Source organism: Plecotus auritus (assembly GCF_963455305.1).
Source record: "Plecotus auritus genome assembly, chromosome: 6".
Taxonomy (NCBI): Eukaryota; Metazoa; Chordata; class Mammalia; order Chiroptera; family Vespertilionidae; genus Plecotus; species Plecotus auritus.
The window spans coordinates 139686117-139710157 of NC_137773.1; the positions used below are offsets into that span (position 1 = coordinate 139686117).

General features: G+C 40.9%; 1 protein-coding gene across 2 annotated transcripts in view; it reads right to left on the reverse strand.

Moving 5' to 3' along the window:
- Positions 1 to 5897: 5897 nt before the first annotated feature.
- Positions 5898 to 24041, reverse strand: part of RAD18 (RAD18 E3 ubiquitin protein ligase) — an 87916-nt gene continuing 69772 nt past the window's right edge. For both annotated transcript variants that reach the window (XM_080673924.1, XM_080673923.1), the window contains 2 exons: positions 14081 to 14143; positions 5898 to 6781 (listed from right to left, as the gene is read on the reverse strand). In XM_080673924.1, coding sequence (XP_080530050.1) covers positions 6682 to 6781; positions 14081 to 14143 — 163 coding nt within the window. In that variant the 3' untranslated portion in view covers positions 5898 to 6681. The remainder of the gene's footprint in view (positions 6782 to 14080; positions 14144 to 24041) is intronic.

Genomic DNA, 24041 nt, shown 5'->3' on the forward strand with positions numbered 1-24041 from the left:
TCCCATGGCCAGTCATCTGGAAGAGTTGTCTCCAAGATTGCAGGGAAGGGTGCCTGCCCGTTCCACACAGGGGAGCCCATCTGCCCTGCCTGATCCATGGCTGCCTGCGATAGGAATTTAATGTCCTGAAGAGTTGCAATTACTTTCTTAATGACCATTATTTAAAAATCCAAGGAACAACTTTTGTTTAGAATTTAATATCCTGGTGTCCTCTATTTTGAAAACCTGCCCATATATTTTATTGCGATCATAGGACCATGAGTGGAGGCAGGGCGTGGCGTTGTTCCCAACATGCCAAACACCCAGAGAGGAGCCCACAGTGCCCTTAGGAAATGCAGAGGCGGCAGCAAGGGCATCCTCCCTCCTCCTTCCTGCTAATACAAATTGTATCCCTTCTTAAAAGCTAGTCCAAACAAAACCCATTTCTCATAACAAGTTTTTCACTAGTGAAATTTTTTAAAAAAGCACATGGCTAATGTGCTATAATCATCGCTACACTTAATTAGCTTTGCTGGGAATTTCTCCTACCTTTTTACTTTCTGCGTGACCGTTTCTTGTAAACTGCACAAAGTTAAATTGTCCATTTTCTAAAAATCCAACCTGAGACACACGCTCACACATACTGAGTGTTCTTGGAATATGTCTTTTTATCTGTTTCCTTATCTGGTGAAACTCTATACGGCAGCAGTCGCCAACCTTTTGGACCTCACAGACCACCAGTGATCCGCGGACCACCAGTTGGTGACCCCTGCTATAAAGGGTTTCCAGCTATCCATTGCCTTCAGAGCTCCTAAATACAATAAAAACACCCAAGTACGTTTGGTCTTTGTTTGCTGATAACACTACAAATGTCTTTCTCAGTCTCCTTCAAATTTAGACTGTCAGCTTTGATAGTTAACAGAAGTAATAGCCACATGAAAGCTTTTGCACTTGCTGCAACTGAAGAGTTGCAATAAATTCCTTAATGACCATTATTTAAAAATCCAAGGAACAACTTCCGTTTAGAGTTTAATATCCTGTGTCCTCTATTTTGAAAACCTGCCCATATATTTTATTGCGATGTTCCAACAATTCCATTTCTGTAAATCTAACCTAAGAATGTAATTCTATTATTTAAAATTGGAAGTAACCTAAATGTCCAAGAACAGGAGACTTTGTGCTAATGTGGTACAGAATCCAGAAGGATTGGTGGTGCTCATTAACAGGCACTGATAATGCTGTAAAAGTGCTATTTGATGAAATGCTGAAGGCACTGTGTGTATTTAGTGTGGATGGTCCAGATTGTCTGACATAGCTGTGAAGTTAGTGTACACATAGTCACCTATTTGCAAGAGCATTTTAATGTTTTGTCTTTTGGACCAAAAGAGGATACATGCACAGGTTCCTAAGGATGGGGGGCACAGAGGATATGAAGGGAATATGGCGATTAACCTTACCACCTTGGATTGATTTTCAAGCTCCCTAGAGAGAATGGTCAAAAAGGAAATATCTTTCCTGCATGTTTTCATAGGGCCACATACCTCTGCTTTATTGCACTTACCACAACTGTAATTTGTGTAATTATGTGGTTAATGTCCATCTCCCTTTCTGGTCTACAAGTTCCATTAGGGCAAGGCTCATCTTTGTTTTGCACACTACTTGACAGGAAGTCATGAGAGAGCAGGGAAGGGAGAGAGCAAAGGAAAGGTAAGGTAGGAGGGATAAAAAGGGGGGAAGGGATAAAAAGGAAGGAGAAAGAAGTAAATTTTTATGAGGGACACTGTAAATCGGGAGAGTAGTCTCACTGTTTCCACACTGTAAGACTAAAACCAAACAAAGGTTATCAAAATGGTAGTAAATTTAATGGCTGTGATATTTCCCCCTAATTTCATAATTAACTAGAGACCCGGTGCACAGATTCGTGCACCAGTGGGGTCCCTCAGCCTGGCCTGCACCCTCTTGCAATCCAGGACCCCTCAGGGGATGTCACACTGCCAGTTTTGGCCCGATCCCCACAGGCCAGGCCATCCAACATCCTCCAAGGGATGTAGTAGTGCATGAACTGGCAGGCGGCCACACCAGTCCCACTCATCCTGGCCCCGCTGCGCCTGCTGCCACCACCACTCAGTAGTGGGGAGAGGCTCATGCTGCCACAGCTGGTGCCCGTCAGTCAGCTAAGCGGTGCTCCCACTGTGGCAGTTCCTGTGTTAAGCGTCTGCCCCTTGGTGGTCAGTGCGTGTCACAGCAACCGGTCAAGTGGTTGCTTAGGCTTCTATATATACTAGAGGACCAGTGCACGGATTCGTGCACCAGTGGGGTCCCTCTGCGTAGCTTGCAGGGATCTGGCTGAAACCAGCAGTCCAACGCCATCTGCCACTCCTGCTCATCCCTGCCCCGTTGCGCCTGCTGCCGCCGCTCGGTAGTCTCGCTGCTGTTCTGCTATGGTCTCCAGGCTGCAGCGGCCAGCTGCAAGCCCTGCATCTGGCGCCCACCGGTCAGCTGAGCAGCGCTCCCACTGTGGGAGTGCACTGACCACCAGGGGGCAGCTCCTGCGTTGTCTGCCCCCTGGTGGTCAGTGCGCATCATAGAGATCGGTTGTTTGGTCGCTTAGGCTTTTTATATATATAGATTACTTTTATAATAAAAACATATAATAGGAAAAAATGTGCCTCATTTAAAAAATTGTTATTTTTATCAGTGCTAAGGATTTTGTAATCTACTGTTCCTGCCTTTCCCCTGGCTCTAAGAAAACTCAAGAGTGCAATTTCCTGTTCATCCACAGTCGCTCTATCAGTGGAATGGTCTAGACAGCTGCTTTCTCTTCATTCTACAGGGCCACGGGCCACAAGGAAAAAGTCCTCTACTCACTATTTGTTTGCCCCTGTTGACATGAATCTTTACTATACAAGTTAGTTTTTAAATCCATACCACCCTCCCTATATAACCCACATTGTCCTATGTGTGTGAATTACTTCTTCAACTAGACCAGTGTTTCTCAATGAGGGGTATAAAGAAGAGAAGGGATTGGAGGCTGAAAGGATGGGCTGACACTCAGAACCATCTAGACCCATCCTTTCTAAATTACATACAGCAGCTTACCTGTGCCCTCAAACCATAAGCATCACTGTTGTGAGGTGACACTCACAGTAGCTGTTATACCCAAAAGGGGGAGTGAGGAGGTAAAAATAAAAAACAAACTAGTGATTAGGATCGTATTTTCACTAAAAGGTGAAATCAGAAGCTTATCAGTTTTAATCCTGAATTTAACACTTACTTTAAATTCCTTATTCTCAAATAAATATAAAAATACCTTCCTTTCAATGTGTAAATGTTAAATGTATGCTAAGTGTTAACAACCAGAGCTCAGTAAATGCCCTTTAACCTTTATTTTTCAAGCAGACTTGGGAGGTCCTTGACATTGGGAGGTTTCTCAATCTCAGCACCAATGACATTTTGAACCAGATAATTTTTTTAAATTTTTTATTACAGTTGATAGTAAATATTATTTTATATTAATTTCAGATATACAACATACTGATTAGACAAGTAAATTTACAAAATGATCCCCTCGATAATTCAAGTACCCACCTGGCACTATACAGTTATTACAATATTATTGTCTGTATTCCCTATGGTGTACTTCACATCCCCATAACTATTTTGTAACTACCAACTTGTACTTCATCCCTTCACCTTTTTCACCTGGGTCCCTCTATCCCAGGGGTGGGCAAACTTTTTGACTCGAGGGCCACAATGGGTTCTTAAACTGGACCGGAGGGCCGGAACAAAAGCATGGATGGAGTGTTTGTGTGAACTAATATAAATTCAAAGTAAAGGAGCGGAGGGGAGAGCAAGCGAACCGGATAGAACAGCCGGATCCAGCCCGGGGGCCGTAGTTTGCCCAAGGCTGCTCTATCCCCTCTCCCAGGCGTCCTCAAACTGCGGCCCGCCGAGGACATTTATCCCGCCCGCCGGGTGCCGCTGCCTGTCCTGCTTAGCAGCTGACTCGTCCCGGGCCCACAGTGCGCATAGGAATTTGTTCATAGTTTTTTTTTTTAAAACTATAGTCCGGCCCTCCAATGGTCTGAGGGACAGTGAACTGGCCCCATTTAAAAAGTTTGAGGACCCCTGCCTCCTCTGGCAACCATTAGTTTGTCCATTGCATCTGTTTTGTTTGTTCTTTTATTTAGTCATTTAGACTCTACATATAAGTAGAATCACATGGTATTTGTCTTTCTCTGACTTATTTCATTTAGCATAAAAGCTTCCAGGTCCATCCATATTGTCGCAAATGGCTAAGATTTCATTCTTTTTTATGGTGGAGTAATATTCCATTGTATATATGCACCACGTTTTCACGAACTGGATAATTCTTTATTGTGGGCTAAGTTGTGGGTCCCTGCCCCCAATGCCACTCAAATATTGAAATCCTAACCCCCAGTCCCTCAGATGTGAATGTATTTGGAGATAGGGTCTTTAAAGTGGTAATTGGGAAAAAAACAAGTTTATACAAATGGGCCCTGGTCCAGTATGACTGGTATCCTTATAGGAGATTAGGACACAGATGTGAGAACAAAAAAGAAAGATCATGTGAGGACCCAGTGAGAGCCAAGGGGAGAGCTCCCAGAAGAAACCAACCCTACTGACAACCTGGTCTTAGATTGCTACCCTCCAGAACTGTGAGGGGAACAAAATTCTCTTGTTTCAGCCACATGGCCTGTGGCACTTTGTTAGGGCAGCCCAGCAAACACTCCATGGGGGTTGGCCTGTGTGTTGTAGGCTATTTAGCAGCATTCCTGGCCTCTACCCATGATACTAGTGGCAATTCCCCAACCCCAGTCGTGACAGCCAAATATCTCCACACATTGCCCAATGTCCCCTGGGGAGCGAATTCGTCCTCCCTTCCCGAGAACAGTTTCAGACGGCCGCTGTCACCTCTGCACTGCCAGTGCTCAGCATGGTGCCTGCTACCTCACTGCGTAGATAAATTTTGCCTGAGTGAATTCACTTGCCTGCCTCCGTGACTTGGCTCTCACTGCTCCCTTGCAAACTCATTTTGCTGCAAACAGTGTAGTAATTATTTCCAGTTTAATTTATAGCAGACTGTGTACTTTTTAGTGATGCAAGCACTTTTCCTTTTAGCATAATTTCTGGCAACTCAGATGCAAATATCACATCTATGTTAAGCCCCACACTGTCTGACATTGCTCACACACTGCCCTCGGATCCTTCAATGCATTCAGTGGGTGCTGCCGCCTTTAGCTTCCCTAGTGCACACTCGTGATTTTAGGTCAGGGGTGGGGAACTTTGTTTCTGCCAAGGGCCATTTGGATATTTATAACATCATTCTCGGGCCATACACAATTATCAACTTAAAAATTAGCCTATTATTTGGGCAAACATTTAATTTACTCACCCCTAATGCCTTGGCAGGGTCGGACATTCTCCACCCCCATTTTAGATTAAATGATTATGACAAATTATTATGCAATCATTTGAAGCTCAGGGAACTCATAAAGAAAACAAATGGCCATTTAAGTGTTAAAATGCTTAACTCTAAGTTATAATGAGACTCCACACATTACCCAGAAACCCGAGAGCATACCAAAATGCCAAAGTCCACGGAGACACTGTCTGGAAAGCGGAAGTCACAAACATCCTGGAACATTCATACATTTGTTGTCTTAACACTGCCACATTCGCTAGCTTGTCACTGGAAAGCTGATGTATCTGGGCTGGGCGGTGGCAGAGGGTGAAGACTGACTGAGACGCCAGGGAGGCATGAGGGACTCTGGAAGCGATGGGGACTGGTGCACATTTCACACAGAGATCGTTTCTGACCAATCCCTTCGATGATTTGTAGCTTATACTCAAAATACTGTTTCAAGCACATGATTTTAAATTGATGTAGAGTCTAGTCATTTCCAAAATCCATTTATTGCAGCATTCTTTTTAATGGCTAGGATTCAAAGTTTTAAAAATTCCATCTACCCAAGTGAAAAGAAAGACTAACAATAACCATTTGTCATTGCCATTTCTGAAGACTGTGCCCAATGTTTTTAATTTATTGTTTGTGACTAACATCTGAATAACGTGTAAGACACGGGTCTAACAACTGACTACCTTAAACTCAGGCAACAAACATCATTAACTGCTATAACAGGCATGATGGCATTCAGACTAACATGCGCATGCATGTACATGTACACACACACACACACACACACACACGCACGCACGCACACCGAGGATGCTGACACCAAGGATGTGAGTTATGACATCCTGCCTTTCTAGAAATAGAGGCCTTAACTCCTCGACTGCTCCTGTAGTAAAAGGTTGAAGAATCCTTTCTGAAGTGGGTTTCTCCATGGAAGAGAAGGAGAATGGGTTAAGGACATTCTGAAATTTAGAAACAAAGCCAAACAAAAAAACCTTTGCAAAAAACGCCTGTGTACTATGCAAAACTGGTGAACATGGGAAGTCAGTATTTGAGAGAAATATATCCCAGCAAAAGGTAACTGACCAAGTGAGGATATTTTGTAACTCACCCCTTCCCCCCCGAAAAATACAGAAAAGAATGAAAAGTTGGTTAAAAATATTTAGAATTTACACCCTTATGTGGGCATTATGAATATGAAATCTATATGGCAACAGAAAGTACCATATTCGGATCACTACCCTGGGAAAGTCGTCAAAGCCACGCTAGTTCCTATTCCGCTTATTTCTCGGCTCCATCTCAGCACTTTCGGGTCTTGTCCGACGATTCTGTGTTGGACTTGTTTCTGTGTCTTGAAGATCGTTTCTGAAAACAGTAAAATGGAATTGGCGTCTTAGAAAATAATGACCGTTATTATTTATAGCAGTTTCTAGTTTACAAGTGCTTTCATAGACATCTTTTCATTTAAACCCCCAAATAGCCCTCTACTCCACTGACCAGTCTGTTAAAATAATAATTATTATATATTATACTATAATTATAAATATTATTATTATTCCCACTTTACAACTGAGAAAACAGTGATTACTAAAGATCACGGACATAAGTGACAGAGCCAGGAACTGAACCCCTTTCTTCTGAATCAAAATCTAACAGTTTAAGCTTCTACTTAACATGTTAGAAAGCTGCAAAAACAAAAAAAAAACTGCCCCCATCCTAATAACAAACAAAGCCAGATAGTCCAAAATAATCATAACTTTTCTTGATCCTATCAGAGAGCTGAGACTGTTAGGCAAGAAAACAAATTTCCAAAGAAAGATAAGCCCCTCCAAAGAGTTGGGCCACGTGAATTCGCTCACTGCTGGCAGAGCACTGAGAAAAGGTGGCTGTCAGCTGACATTTTTTCCTTTTTATTCAATTTATCTGGGTGACACTGGTTAACAAAAATATTCAGGTTTCAGGTGCACAGTTGTACAACACATCATCTGACGCTGTATTGTGTGTTCACCACCCAGTCAAGTCTCCATCCGTCCATCATCATGTATCCCCTCCTCCACTTCCCTCCATTCCTGCCCTCTACCTGGCAGGCAATCACCACAATGTTGTCCCTGTCCATGAGTTTTTTTGTTTTGTTTTTCTCAATCCCTCCACCCCTCCCCTCTCCCCTGAGAGCTGTCAGCCTGCTCTCTGTCTAGGAGTCTGTCACTATTTTCTTGTTAGTTCATTTGAATGATTCTGAGACATGGACTAGTACTGAAGCCCTGCCACAGGGGGTTGACAGACACTTGCAGGCTCTCTTCCAGGCGCTTCCTCCAGGTGCTCAGAAGAAAGGTGGGGAGCAGGGCAAGAAGACTGAAGAGAACTCACAAAAAAGGCAAAAGATTTGAGGAGGCATTTCATCAAAAACCCAAGGATAAAATACCAGCCTCCATGATTTGGCATTCATGAAAGGAAGTTCAACACCATTAATCCTTAGGGAAATGCAAATTAAAATGACAGTAAAATACTACTGTATATCTACTAGAATGGTTTAATAAAATAAAAAATAAAACAATAACCAAGAACTGGCCAGGATATGAAGCAACTAGAACTCGCATACATGGCTGGTGGAACACAATTAGGCAGTTTCTTACAGGCTGAACTTACACTTGCTATACAAGCCTGTAATGAATGCCACTCCTAAGTCGGTATTTTTCTCTCATTGATGTTTCTATCTCTCTATCCCTCTCCCTTCCTCTCTTTCTAAAAATCAATAAAAACGTATTTTAAAAAATTGAGTTGAATTATAGGACACCCAGCTGGCATTCTAGAATTGCTTTTTGGTTTGGGAAAACACCACCTCTCCCCTCTCCTCCCCAATCAGAACTGGTACTAGAACCATAGTATGGAAAGGTTTATTACTCACATAAAGAGGCTTTTCTGGGAGAGCAGGGCAGGCTTCCCAAGTTGGTCTGAAAATGGAAACTGCCTTGGGTGGGATAAGAGTGGGTTCCCATAAACAGATAGGGACTTGCATGGTTTGCCAGGACCAAAGGAGGGAGCACCCAGGATTTCCTATCAGCTTGTCAAGATGTGGGACAGAAGAGGAAGAGGAAGGGTTAAGACCTAAAAGCTGCCAGCAAACAACAAATAATGGAACCAGACTCCTTATTACAGGGTGTAACTGATGAAGAACTCAGTCCAGAGAATTACTATGTAGTGCCAGCTCACAGCTGTAGCACAGTGGGAGAAGCACTAGACTTAGGCTTAGGAGATTCAAGATAGGAGATTCAAGACAATTCACCATCCTTCTGGGTTGATTTCTCACAAAACACAGTGAGTCAAGTTTCTTCTCTTCCATGCAATCAGAGGGATTAAATAATAAAATGAAAATGAAAGTACCTAATATAACAAGTACCATTGTTATATTAATTCATAACAATGTAGCACATATTAGGAATTTGAGAGATATTAGTTAAATGATATTTATCTTCTCTAATACTCAGAAGTAATTCTTGCTGATTTTATTAGTATTTACTTCCTAGAAAATAATGGAACAAAGGAAAGAAAAACATATCGGCCAACATGCCAACTACCTTGGGATAAACCTATTTCTGTCTCTGGATAAAGGTCTATTAAGAAGGATGGGTCTCTGGTTTTGTCACCAGATGATAGAAAACTCTTTGGTTTCTTTCTACTTAAATAGAAGGGTGACTCAATATGTGCAATGACAGAACTTGCATCCAAAAAATTCTTCATAGACAAGAGGCATGAGCTGAATCTTAGAAGAGGAAAAGTAGGAAGGATAATAAGTGTGTCCAGAGATGATTTCCCAGATTCAGAACAGGAAGCCATGGTTTAATGGCAGTAGAGGGACACTAGGTTCAAAAGGAATGGACAGTGAAAGGCGGTCAATAAGCAAACAGATTAAACTTAAGATTTTGTGAAGTCAAATAAGCAAGACAAAACAATCAGAGTGATGACTCTGGATGAGTTCTGCACTGTAACCTTTACTGCATACAGTTCTTGGCACAACACTTTAAAGGGAACATGAACAGACAGACTGGAGCCTGTATACATGCCTGAGACTTGCAGAGGCAGGGAGCTTCCCAGGTTCTTTTGTCTCAAGGAATCATCCTTCTTTCCATTATAGGCCAGGCCTCTGATGAATAAGATCATTGTCTGGAGGCAAGTCCACAGGCCCACTCTGCGTTTAGCTTGCCTGGCTCTACACCCACAAACAGGGAGGCCAGGCCCATCAGCAATAATTTTTTTTGATGGGCTTTTGCTCCTCGCTGCTCCTGGCTGGTTTCCCTTTCCACAGTTTTTCTCTTCTAACTTTTAAGGGTTTCTTGGGATTTGTTTTTTTCATCTTTTTTGCTTTTTGGTATATACTGAGGTTTATGTATGCTTATAATTACTGTGTCTTCCTGATGGATTGATCATTTTATCATTATAAAATATTTCTTTGTCTTTAGTTACATTTTTGTCTTAAGGTCTATTTTGTCTAATATTAATATAGCCATGACAGCTTTCTTTTGGTTATTGTTGCATGGCGTATCTTTTTCTATCCTTTTACTTTCAATTTATTTATCTTTGAATCTAAAGTGCATCTCATGTAGAAAGCATATAGTTGAATCATGTTTTTTCTTAAATAAATCCACTCTGCCAATCTCTGCCTTTTTTTAATATATATACTTTATTGATTTTTTACAGAGGGGAAGAGAGGGATAGAGAGTTAGACATCAATGAGAGAGAAACATCAATCAGCTGCCTCCTGCACACCCCCTACTGGGGATGTGCCTGCAACCAAAGTACATGCCCTTGCCCGGAATTGAACCTGGGACCCTTGAGTCAGCAGGCTGATGCTCTATCCACTGAGCCGAACCGGCTAGGGCCAATCTCTGCCTTTTAATAGAGCGTTTAATCCTTTTATGCTTAGTGTATTTACTGACAAGGCAGGATTTATGAATGTCATTTGCTATTTGTTTTCTATAGTACTTACGTCAATTTTTTGGTTCCTCTATTCTCTGCCTTCTTTGGTGTTAAATATTTTCTAGTGTACCACTTTAATCTCACTGTATTTCTTTTATTCTATTTTAAATTTCTTAGTGGTTGCCCTGGGGAATATAATTAACATATTAATTTATAATAAAATATGCCTAGAAGGATAACATAGATACTTATAGAACTGCTACATTTTGTTGAAAAGTAAAAGCTGTGGAGGCTTTTCCTGATTCTGCCTCTAAAGCTACACATGGAGCCCTGGCCAGGTACCTCAGTCAGAGCATCGTCCCAAGGTTGCAGGTTCAATTCCAAGTCAGAGCACATACAAGAAGCAACCAATGAATGCATAAATAAATGGAACAACAAATCAATGTTTCTCTCTCCCCTCCTCTAAAGAAAAAATCCAAAAAAACAAATAAATAAAGCTACATTATAGCATAAGCTTATTTACACTATTGTGCACTCAGCTGAAATCAAGAGTCCTCGATTCTGATCCTGGTAGTGCCACTAACTAGCTGTGGACCTCGACCTAGTCAATTTACCTCTCTGGAACCCAGCTTTATTCTCCACATAATGAGGGAACTGGACTAGAGGAGCACTTACATTTTTCCAGCTTTAACATTTATTATCAAGTGATGGGGTTTGTTTGCTAAGTGTTTTCTTATCAATAATGACTTTAAGAGGTCATCATTGTTAAAAATGGACTTGGGCTCAGGAATTCTGGGCTACAGCTTATCATAGCCGTTGGTGTCAGGGTGATTCCCAATAAAAGAGAACATGATTAGTGAAGGAGTGGCCTCCTCTCCCAGAATGCAAAGTTAAATAATGCTTAGCTGAAAGCAATGCAGCCAAAATCTCAAACTTTCATGCAACACTAGTTTGAACCATCAAATATCTCATTAGTCTGATAAACCTACTCATGTTGTGTTCCTTGGATACACCACACTTTTCCATTTTCCTAGCGACTCAGCTATGAACCTACAAAATGTCAATAGCACAGCAAACCTCTCCTTTGGAAAGATAGTATAGCTTAAAGGTTGAAAGTGTTGATTTTGACACATTAAGCTACTCTCAGCTCCATCACTCATCACTTACTGCTAAGTGACATCGGGCTGGAGACTTGCCTCTTTCAGCTTCAGTTACCTCATTATAAAAGGAATAACCATACATCATAATATTGTTATGCTACTTCAATGAGAGCACACATGCAAAGTATTTACTGTGGGTTGGAGCTGTGTTGACACTGGGGTTACAATGTTGAACCTGGTAGGTGAAATGGACAAATAGCCACAAGGACATGATCCAGAAGGTAAGGCCAGAAAAGACTTCCATGAGAAGCAGGTCTCGAGTTTAGGCCTGAAGGGTTAAGAGTAAACGAGAAGAAAGATAAGCAGAACATTCTGGGTAGAGACAAGTGTGTTCAAAGGCCCTGCGGTGAGCGGGCATGTGACATGAAGTGATGCCTGTATCAAAGGAGCAAAGAGAAAGCACAGGTGTGTGATAAGATACAAGACTGGAAAAGACCAGATCATGCAGGACCTTTCAGGAATATTAAAGAGTCTCTTCTCAATCCTAAAAGGAATAAGAAGCTACTGCTATTTTTAAAGTAGAGAGATGAGTAACAGTGATCAGATTTTCATTTTACAAAGGTCACTCTAGCTGCAATATGGAGATTAGATTGTAAAGAACCCAGAAAATAAGGACAGACAAATTAAGACACAATTTATTGCCCAATCAAGATACAATGGAAGTATGAACTAGGATGAGAGGGGTAGAAAGAAATGAATGGATCCCAGAGATATTTAAGAAGTAAAATCTATAAGAGTGATCACAGAGGCACTATAGCACAAGATGCCAAGAATGACAGATTTTGTTGGGGCGAGGGGAGGGTGTAAGAAATTGGCTGAACAGGAATAGGATCATGTTTTTATTTTGTTTTAAAAACTATTTTGGGGGGTGTAGGAGAATAGATAAGGTCAAGTGTTCAGCTTTGCACATGTTGATTTTAAAGAGTCTTAAAAATATCTAAGAAGAGACATCAAGTAGGTAGCTGATATATGTATCTGGGGCTCAGGAGAGGTACTGGCAGGAGAGATAAATTTATTAGGAGATCAATTTAATCTTGATCAACATCAACAACTAATGATCTAGTTGAGCAAAAGAAAAACAGTTTACTGTGTCTCATAAACCAAAGAAGAGAGGCTTTTAAGAAAGGTGAAGAAGCCCTAGCTGGTTTGGCTCTGTGGATAGAGAATCGGCCTGCAGACTGAAGGGTCTCATGTTCAATTCCGGTCAAGGGCACATGCCCGGGTTGTGGGCTCGATCCCCAGTGGGGGGGCGGGCAGGAGGCAGCCGATCAATGATTCTCTCCCATCATTGATGTTTCCATCTCTCTCTCCCTCTCTGAAATCAATAAAAATATATTTTTTAAAAAAAGAAAGGTGAAGAAGTCAATAGTATCAAACACTGCTAATAAGTCAAGAGAGATAAGGTCTAAAAAATGTGCTCTCGATTTAGCAACATGGCAGTCTTCAATGGCCTGAGTGAAAGCTATGTCAGAATGATGGGATTGGCTGAGTATGCTGAAGAGCAAGTAAGTGGGAAATAAGGAAACGGAGACTGCAAGTAGAGATAATCTATTAGGAAAGGAAGGAGAGATACCATAGCAGCTGGAGGATGAGAATGAGTGAGATGAGAGGCTGAGTAAGGTGTTTTTGTCTGCTGGCTGTGTGGTTGGCTGGTTTTAGGATGGGAAAGATGTGAGCATGCAGGAAACCCAACAAAAAATTACAGTTGAGAAGGAAAGGTTGCCTTTGAGAGAAGGGATACAGCAAAGTTCCTGACAAGAGAGTAGGATGAAGGAGAAGGAATTAGCCTCCAACAGGAGTTAGGACATCCCTTTATTATAAAAAGAGAAAATGAGGATTAAATCTGTACAAATGCAGGCAGATTTATATGTTTGGAAAGATGAAGATCCCACTATAATGGCTTCGGTTTTCTCTATAAAGAACCAGGTCTTCAGCTGGGGGGATGGAGCCGCTGAAAAAAAGCTGAGTTTTCAAATAATCCTTGTGAAGAACAGGACAAAGAAGTGATCGCGGGCTGAGTAGAACGGCTGCTAGGCAATTCTAACAGACTATGGGAGGTATGTAATCATGAAATTATCGTATATTTTCCCTGCTGTACTACAGGTCACTCCTGTAGGTGGAGATTAATGAAAATGTATTATTTTTTGGCACTGTTCCTTTCCTGCTTACCTACCAGTGGGAACTGGAATAGTCCCCCACCCCCACCCCTAAGTCTCATTTCCCAGACTGATTCATAAGTGGCATTTATTCTACATTAAACACATCTTACGGCTAGGAACACATAGAAAAGGATTAGAAATTTCTAAAGACTATGGAGCCAGTGCTTAAGGCCAAACTATAATCACCTATTGGAACAATTTGTCTTTAGAAAAACAACTCCTGACAAATATTCAGAGTTATTACATTGGGATTCCATTTATAAGCAGAAATATCTAGAAACAAGTAATAAACTAGAAATCTTTACCTGGAGGTGTATGAATTATTACTTTCTTAAATCAGAGAGCACAAACATTCTTTTGTTTGAAAATCAACTGTACAGAATTATAATTTCTCATGTCAAAATAGACACTTAATAATTATGAGAACTCACTTATGTGATGCTTCCCAGGCTTCCTCCTCTTCGAGAATATCTCTTATGATGTCCGAACTGGAACTAAAAGGATATATGTCAATATTGCCAAACAATAAAAAGACAGTATGGTTCTATTTATATAAAATTCTAAAAAAAGGCAAACTAATCTATAGTGACAGAAAGCAAACTAGCAGACCAGTGGTTACCTGTAAGGGGCACAGGGTGGGCAAGGAGGGGTTACACGGTGGCAAAGGAAACTTTGCGAGTGAGGGGAAGGTTCACCATCCTGATTGTGGGGATGGTTTCATAACTGTATACGTATATATACATGTCAAAATTCATCCAATTATGTGCTTTAAATATTGAAGCTACTTTTTAAAGAAACCTTTATAAGTTAGCAATAATAATGAAAAACATACAAAAGCTTAAATAAATCTCTCAACATAAAACCTGGATTCAAATGGAATATAGTCAAAGGCCTTCTCAATTTCCTATGGCAACCCAAGATCAAATCATGATGGTTTTTGTTGTTGTTGTTGTTGTTTTGAGAGAAACATCCATCAGTTGCCTCCTATATGCGACAGGGATAGAACCCAAAACCTAGGTACGGTCCCTGACCGGGAACTGACCCGCAACCTTCTTGGTATATGGGATGATGCTTCAATCAACTAAGCCACCCAGCCAGGGCTCAAATTGTGCTTTAGAAACTGCACTCTAGTCATGAGATTCACAAGAAATACTAAGTTCTGAAGTGGCTTTTACTCCCTCTGTAAACAAAGTAAAGTAAAATTAAATTAATTTTAATTGTGCTAAAAATGGAATTTGTTATAATGTAACCTGGCTTAAAATACTATTTATTTCTGGCCTATCTGTGCAGGGTAAAGAAAATTATAGAGGGCATGTATTATTTCTTTTTAAAAATATGTTTTTACTGATTTTAGAAAGGGAGGGAGAGAGAAACGATTGGCTGCCTCCTGCACGCCCCCTACTGCGGACTGAGCCCACAACCCAGGCATGTTCCCTGACCAGGAATGGAACCAGTGACCTTTGGTGCATGGGACGACACCCAACCAACTGAGCTACACCAACCAGGGCTCATGTATTTATTTCGTTATAAGAAAAAACTGTTTAAGGCTTTATCATCTTGTTCTTACCCAAATAAATCCCTACCAAATAAATATTTTTTTTTAAAAAAAGGACATGTACAGCAATTATCTAAAAAGCATTTATTTAGACACCCAAAGACACAGAATATCAGAGGCACTGTATGGGACAACTCAGAAGTAGCAGTCACTACCACAGGATGGAAAAGGCTAGAGTAAGAGGCTCATTCTCAGGTAAGAAACAACAGATTTGGAAATGTTAGTGTCAATCCTATTTCTAATGACACTCTAGTAGACTAAAGAGTTTAAAAATTATAGATTTAAAGTTCCAATGAACCATTCTCAACCGCTTCTGACAATCACTTTGAAGCAAATACAGTTCTGTAACAAATGTTTTATTCACAGGATTTCCGCCCAAATTCCCAAAACTCTCAAGGAGCTCTCTGCAGGCCCCCCTCCGACTGTGGTCCATGTGCTATATAATGGCCTATGTGGGGATTCCCATTGCACCTCAGGTCTGGTGACCCTCTGATAGAGCTAGCACCATAGTTCTCCGGCTTTTCAGAAAAAGGATTCTCATATGGTAGCAGCTTTTAGCATGGGTGGCTTGACAAAATAGGTAATAATAATGAAGCATTATGTATTCAGTAATACTTTTTGTTTACATTTTATTCATTATATATGCCCCTGCACACCTTTTTAAAACAGTTGTGCATGCGTTTGTGAGGCACTCTTTACTATGGCTATAAGTGATACTTGCTGAGCATTTGCTTCTGCAGACCCAGTGCAGTCATTCCTTCAGGCCCTGTGGGAACCACGGGTCAGGCCTGTCAGAGTACCTAAGCCTCTCCTACTTTCTCACACTGAGGAGGGCCCACTGCTCAAATGCAAGTGCCCCTGAAAATAATAACACATTAATTTATCACCAGTCATTTTCACCTTCGTGAAAACTGGCTCATAACGAGCTTTTCCATTAAACAGCTAGCTAAATGGAGTTTTTATTAGCAGGAGGCTTTAAGGAGATCAAAGGCAGAGTTTACCAACTTTATTAATTTCCTGAGAGACAGACCCAGACAGCCACTCACTAAGGAGGGCTTAGATCCACTGCTACCCCATTCCCACTGAGGCCGTCTAACACCTTCTGATCCCAAGCTTTGTTATTCCTTACCGTGGTGATAATTACTCCAATTTAGTTCTTTTAATGTAACTATTTCGTTCCCTCTCTCTACTCAAGTTATATGGACGCCCTCATCCATTCTTTATCTAGATAGAGCAGTGATCTTCAGCCTGTGCCCCACAAAAATTGTTAAATTACGCAATACCTGACTATTTAGTCAGGGGCACTGACCTCTTTTCCCTTAGATTGCCAAACAAAAAAATGACAATAGCTGTCCAATGTGAATGAATCAAAACTATACCTACTTTTTTGTCAGATTGGCAAAAAATATATTTTTTGGTGTGTTGCAGTTTTATTAATTAGTTTATGTGTGCCATGAGAAGAAAAAGGTTGAAAATCACTGGGCTAGAGCAACAGCAGTGCTTTTCAATTATTTTTCATTACTTCCCGCACGCAGCTTAGTCTTTTAGACATTTTTCCTAATTACCACTCCATGAAATTTTAACGCCACAAATACAACGTATATCTACTTACGTATTGTGTATATACTGAGCTTTATACATAAAAAGAGTAAGATATTTGGGCCATCTCCAACTTCTACCCCCCAGGGGACAAAAACTGCTCCTGCTGAGAACCCATGACTTAGGAGAACTGGGAGTAGGGGTGGTCATGTGGCTCTGGGTCCTGGTAGGTGTCACACAGCTAGAGAAATAGTCAAGTCAGCTTCTGGCTGATACCCCCAAATGCACGCATGCATTTTTTTTTTTTTTTTTAAACAGGAAGGTTACAAAGCATTCCTACTATTCCAGCTAAGTAAGCAGAATGGCCAAGCCTGTCAACTAACTTAGTAATCTGTGACCAATTTGCCTAGCAGCTTTCAAATCTCCAGTACAAATCACTGGATTGTTAAAGGAAAATATTTGCGGTACATTAATGACATAAATCTAAGAGGTTTTTGCTATGCTACCTCAGTGAAAACAGATGGCACAGGAGGCTGACAAAAAGCACATCTCACAAGTTGCCTGTAACCTCCCCTTCCTGAGACTTCAATGCAACTGACCCCCCAGACTACGCAGCCCCAGGACTGCCTTGATTCTCATTACCATTCCTTCTCCTCCAGCTCGCCACTAACCTGGCTGACAACCAAACCAAGGAAGTGAATGATAAAAGTCTGGGAAGTTTCAAGTTTACCGAAAATGAAGTTTCAGGATTATTTGCTGCATCTGCTGCTCCAATTCTAGTCACCGCTGAGAAATGAAGCATTGATACTAATAAAACTGAAATACCAAACAGAACCGTTGCGTCCTTTTTAAAGTTGTGTACTTATATTCTTTCTACTCAAAAGCTTCATTCCTGAAATTAAACATACAGTTTCACAAACAGAATTTTACAGAGACTTAAGACTATGGGGCATAACAGTCAGTGGTACTAAAATTATCACTCTCAGATCTCTTCCTTGTAAACAAAAGTAATGAATATTTTTGAAGCCTTAGTCATTTTAATATACATTAGAGATAAAACAATTCCTTTAATATACTTACAAGACATCTAAAAAGTCCTCCCCAGGAGAAAATACTCACTCTGGTCAACCTAGGTCAGAGCCATCACAAACCCTTACAGCTGTAGCTTTTAATTCTTGGACAAGGAATGTTTTCAGAGTATACTTAGCTTCTCTCTTTTGGTTTGGAACATTCTGCAGACCAGGATTTAAGAAGCTGGATGGACATGAGGTCTGGTACCTATGTAAGGGTGTTCATATCGTGCTCCCTAGCTACAGTGGATATTATTATACAGATTAAATACATGTGAGAAAGACTCAGCAGCAAAAAAAAAATATGAATTCTGAAGTCTATAAAATTGCCAACCTCTGTTCAGGAAGAGTCTCCCAATTCCACCACACTTAATATTTCATACCATTTAGACCTTATTTGCAGCTCAAGGTTTCAGAAGCACAAGATACATTGGTCTTTGCTGTTGGTTGGTCTTTGGCCTCGTTGTTCTTCCTAAAATGTTTTACTTTTGTCATTCTGACCAAAAGTGTAGCACATCTTATCAGGCAAAGGAAGGAAAACACTTTTGTGGCATCTCATTTCACTCCACTAGTCAGGATTTTACCAACGAAGAGGAAAAGTTACATGCCAAATACCTCTGGCAAACGTATGACTGGTAATACTATCCAGAGGGTGAAAGCAAAACTCTACGGTCAAAGTTAAGGTTTCAGCACTGTTTCTGTCACTTACTGAATAACCCTGGACAAGTTATTTCATCTTTCAAAGTTTCAACAGCCTTACCTATAAAGTCAGGGTGACAGCCCATGTAGTTCACGGGGATACTTTTAGGATTAGTCAATAGAATGTTCACGTAATAGCTCAGCACATAATAAGTGTTCAATAAATTTTCAACTCCATTTTCAGAAAACCCATTTGGATCTGAATTACCTGAATAACTGCCTCAGCACTAAGCTTCAATTTGGCCTAGGAAACCTGGTCACTAGTGAGCTCTATTTTAATCTTTGATTTCCACTGTTTCTATGGCACCAGGGTGCAAATTCATCAGAACTTGTTATTTATCCAGCATGGCAGGTACACAGGGTACTGTGGTGTAGGAAAAATGCAAACATCTGCTATAAAAATCCTGTGGATTAAAGATTACTTACAAGTGAAAATTTTCTGTTATCTAGTAGTTAGCCCCCTCTCCCGCCCCCGCCCCCACTATTCTCGTAATTGTGGCATTAATTTGAACGTGGTTGAGAATACCCAACTTAAAAAAAGCTCCTTCGGGACAGCTTCCTGGAGGCTTGGTGGGGTTCACATATATCCACCAGACAACGGTACTTAAATGCTGCTGGCTACCATGAATCCTTCCTTAACCCCCCCTTTTTAGTAATCTGTTCTGCAGGATAAGCAAAAGCTTGTATGCCAAAATTTTGCTAGTAGGCTAACAATAACATACTAGGATAGTAAACATCCTAGGTTAAAAAAAATCACTCAATGACGACAATGCAAGAAATGACCATTTTGTGAGCAACTACTTCCACAAACTGTGATAATCAGCTTATGTGCTACCTTTACTTCATATGAGGACCCTAGGTTCTAGCCCCACTTGACAGATCAACAAAGGCTTGGAGAAATTTAAATAAAAAACAAACAAACAGGGAAGTGAATGCAAAGCTCATCTTCTTCCTATTACATCATGTTGCTTCAAGTAGTGGTAGCAAAAAATGCTATTAATCCGCAGAGTTAAGAGTACCACCTTCTCCTATGAATTCACCAGTAAGGTCAGACAAATCGACAAGGTTCATGAATAAAGCAAGGCTAAGCACTTCCCTGCTCTCCACTAGATCTAAGAAAAGATAAATGAAGAAATCTTCAAATATGAGAAAAATATAATATGAGAAAGAACTTATTTATCAAGTAATACATACTAAGTCCTCAAAAAGAGATGAAACCAGAAAACCAACTTAGTTTATATTCTATTCATTAACAATATATGATCATCTCATTTGCTTTTTAGACTCACCCTTATAGGAAAAAAAAATAAAAACAACAACACAAAACTATCATTGTATTTTATCAATGAGGAAACTGCAGCCCAGGGAAATGAATTCCACAAACAAGCACAAAACTATGCTGAGCTGAACTGGCACAGTGGAGCACAGATGACTCGCGGTACTCGGATCTCGTGGACACAGACCATTTCATGGATTTGATGTCATAGTATCTTAGGTGAAGATACATCCCCTCAGAACAATGTCCCATTCATCCAAAATACCACTTTAAAAGAGCAAAAGAGATGGAAGAACTATTTCGTGTTCCCACATTTTCTCTAAAAAATTTCAAAATTTACCAACAAAATTTACCACCTGAAACAAGATGAATCATTTAGCTTTCAGAAGTAATTTGAAGTTCATAAATGTTCCCGGACAAAAGTTTATAATAAAATACAAAACAGGAGTGTATATTAATAGAAAAAGGGTTTGTGGTAACATTAAATTCATTAAATGTCACATTCTTAACAGTTAAAAAACCGAGTATAATGTGTCAACCTTCCAAAAGCAATTACAAAGTTTTTTTAAAAATTACAAAACCACACTAATATATTTGTCTCACCTTTCTGCCTGCATCAGCAAACTTTATTAACCAATTTATAACAATTACATTGGTGAAGATAGTGATGATTTCCAAAACAGTTTAAAGCATCTCTTTTTTGTATAAAGTAGATTAATACATTTACATGGTTCAAAATCAAAATGACATAAAAAGATGTACACTGAGCCTGGCTGGTGTGGCTCAGTGGTTGAGCATCAACCTATGAACCAGGAGGTCATGGCTCGATTCCCAGTTAAGGCACATGCCCGGATTGTGGGCTCCATGGAGAGTGCGGGACGGGGGTGGGGGTGGGAAGTGGGGGGTGTCAGTGTGCAGGAGGCAGCGGATCAGTGATTCTCTCTCATCATTCTTTCTCAAATCAATAAAAATGTAATTAAAAAGGTATATACTGAGAACTTTCACTTCTCTAACCATTTCCCCCAGGTCTCCAACAAGTAATCACTTATGAATTTGCTTATTCTTCTGGTGTTTCTTTATGCAAAACTAAATATATAAGTATACGTCATTCCTCCCCTTTTAGGAAAAAAAAAAAGACTATGCTATTCTGAATTTTGCTCTTTTCACTTATAAGCAAACTAGAGGCCCAGTGCATGAAATTAGTGCACTCAGGGGGAGGAGGATGGGGGGAGAGGGGGGTTCCCTCAGCTCGGCCTGTGCCCTCTCACAGTCCAGGAGCCCTCAGGGGATGTCTGACTGATGACTTAGGCCTGCTCCAAAGCTGGCAGTCAGACATCCTTAGTGCTGCTGCAAAGATGGGAGAGGCTCCCGCCACCACTGCTGCACTCACCAGCCATGACCCCGGCTTCTGGCTGAGTGGCACTCCCCGTGGGAGCACACTGACCACCACGGGGCAGCTTCTGTGTTGAGCCTCTGCCCCCTGGTGGTCAGTGCGCGTCATAGTGACCCATCTTTCCACCATTTGGTCGATTTGCATATTAGCCTTTTATTATATACCTGGTAGGATGCTGAAAATCTCTCCATGTAAGTACATAGTAATTTTCCTCTTTTAATAATTGCATAGTATTTTATTGTGTGCATATACTGTAGTTTAATCAACCAGCCCCTGAACATGAAAACTTGAGTAGTTTCCATGCTTTTGCTGTTACGAATTCAGTGAACAACCCTGGATATAGGTCATTTCTGTATGTGTGCAGTGCAGGTGTATCTGTATGACAAAATTCATCGGAATACTGGGTAAAAGACAAAACAATAGTACTTTCGGTTGATCTCATCACACTGCCCTCCTTAGGGATTTATCAGGTAGCACTCCAACCAGCAATAAATGAGAGTGTTTCCACGGTGGTGTTTGCCAATCTCAACAGGTGAAAAAAGGATTTAATTTGCATTTCTCTTTCATGACTTTTGCCCATTTTTCTATTGGGTTTGGGGGGTCCTTCCTTCTCAGTCTCTAGGTGCACAAAAAGAATGTATATTCTTGAATGTTTAAAAGGTTCTATTAAACTGCTATAAAGGAGAAGAATGTATTAGTATGTATTTTTTCATTGTCAAAACATTTGTACTGTTATATCTAAAACTTAAACATTTTTTAAAGCTACATATTGAAAATTTTCTCAGTTGACAAAAAAGAATTCCAAAGCAAGCATCTATTACATTTTAATTTTAATTGTGGCTGCAATCCAAAATCATATTTCTAGTACTCCTGTAATCAAAGCAGGAACCCCAGCTAACCCCAATTAACTACCTATTCTGAGCTGTACACCAGGAACACACTGGGGAAAAACATGCTGGGGAAAAAACCCCAAGCATCTATTTATCTGACTTCATCTACAGACTAATCTCATTTAAAATTCTTGATAGCAAATCTCAAACAGGCAACCCTCACTACCAGATGATCCTTCAAGACTCATCTGGCATGTTCCGTTTCCCACTCTCAAAAACCTTTCTCAAATTGCCTACTCTCAGCTGGTAATCAGGCCTTAACTACATTAAGAAAACAAAAGCAACGAGGCAGGAACAAGCCTATATTAGACCTCCCACCTGCACTCATACTAACTCCTTTGTCTTCCTTGCCATTACTAGGGATGAATCAAGCCTGCTCTTAGCAAAGGCCAATTCTTCCACTTGATACACTTGATGCCTCCTCATTCAATTAGCTTCCCATCCTAATCACTTTCCCCATCTAATTCCTCCCTTAGTTCCCTGAGTCCCTCCAGATATGGACCTAATCGCCACTATCCTTCACAGCAAAAGTTACTGAGAGTTGTCAGTAGTTGCTGTTTCTCCTTTCTCCCTTAACATTACCCCCTCAACTGGCGCTCGTCAGTCTTCTACCCAAAACCCACTCAGGACCACACCTGCTATGACGTGTTTATTGCTGAAATCTACAGTCCCTTCTCTAGCCTTATCTTATTTGACCTCTTCAGCTGTTTTTTTCTGTTAGCTTCCATGATATGGCAATGTCTTGTTTTCCCTCATTCTCCAGTAGTTTATTTCCTTTGCTCAGTCTGTTCTAAGTGTTGGAGGAAGAGAGGGCACAGTCCTAGATGCCCTTCCCTCTTCTACACACCCATGCTACACGATCTCTGCCAGCACCATGCCTTTAATGAGTATCTCTGGCCCTACTTTCTCCCCTTACCTCCCCTCCACCTCCTTGTTTGACACCTCTACTTGGTTACCTCATAGGCCCAAAACAAACCCTTGATTACCTATACGACTCACCCCCAATCCCTGGCCAAACTTTCTAATGACCTTCTCAAATTTCCCCATCTTACTAGTAAGCAGTACCACCATTCACCCAGTTGCTAAAGCCAAAGCTTTAGGTCTCATCCTTGAAGGTGAGCTTTACCTTGCACACCATAGCCAAACCATCTGCAAATTCTGCCAATCCTACTTCCAAAATATGTCCTCAATCCCTTCCCCCTCCCCCATTTCTCTCCTCTCTATTATTATACTGACCCACTCCACCATAACCCCTGGAATGGATGGCCACAAATCCTAACTGGCTTCCCTGGACAGGCACCTCTGGCCTCCAGATCATTTCTTTATAACACACAAATACTATCATTTTCTGTGTGCCAAGGAAAAGGGTTGGGAAACACTGTATTAAAGAGAAGCATACCTTTTAGGTCAATCACTTTAAATTCTTATAAAAAGTGAAGAAAATGTATTGTGTGTTGTGGTGTTGTTTTTTTTTAAGAAAGAGAAATAAAAGGACACTAGGTGAACTCCAAACAGTCGAGTCTTGGTTCTCTGGAAAAATTGAATTTCGAGATATAATTAAACATTCATGTTTATGATTAATGGACACATTTGAGAAACAAAGAGGATTATCAACTCTGAGAGTGTAACGTAAGGAAAAATTATTTTTAACTAGAGGTCCGATGCACAAAATTCATGTAAGGGGATCGGCCCTCACAGCCGTGGCAGCTTGCCTCAGCCCTTGCAGCCCCAGCTTTGGAAGGTCATCCAGAAGGTCATTTGGCTGTCCAGTCTAATTAGCATATTACGCTTTTATTATAGACTAGAGGCCTGGTGCACGAAATTCATGCACGGGGGCAGGGGTGTGTGTCCCTCAGCCCAGCCTGCACCCTCTCCAATCTGGGACTTCCCTCTCACAATCCAGGAATGCTGGCTCCCAACCGCTCGCCTGCCTCTGCTGGATTGCCCCTAACCGCTTCTGCCTGCCAGCC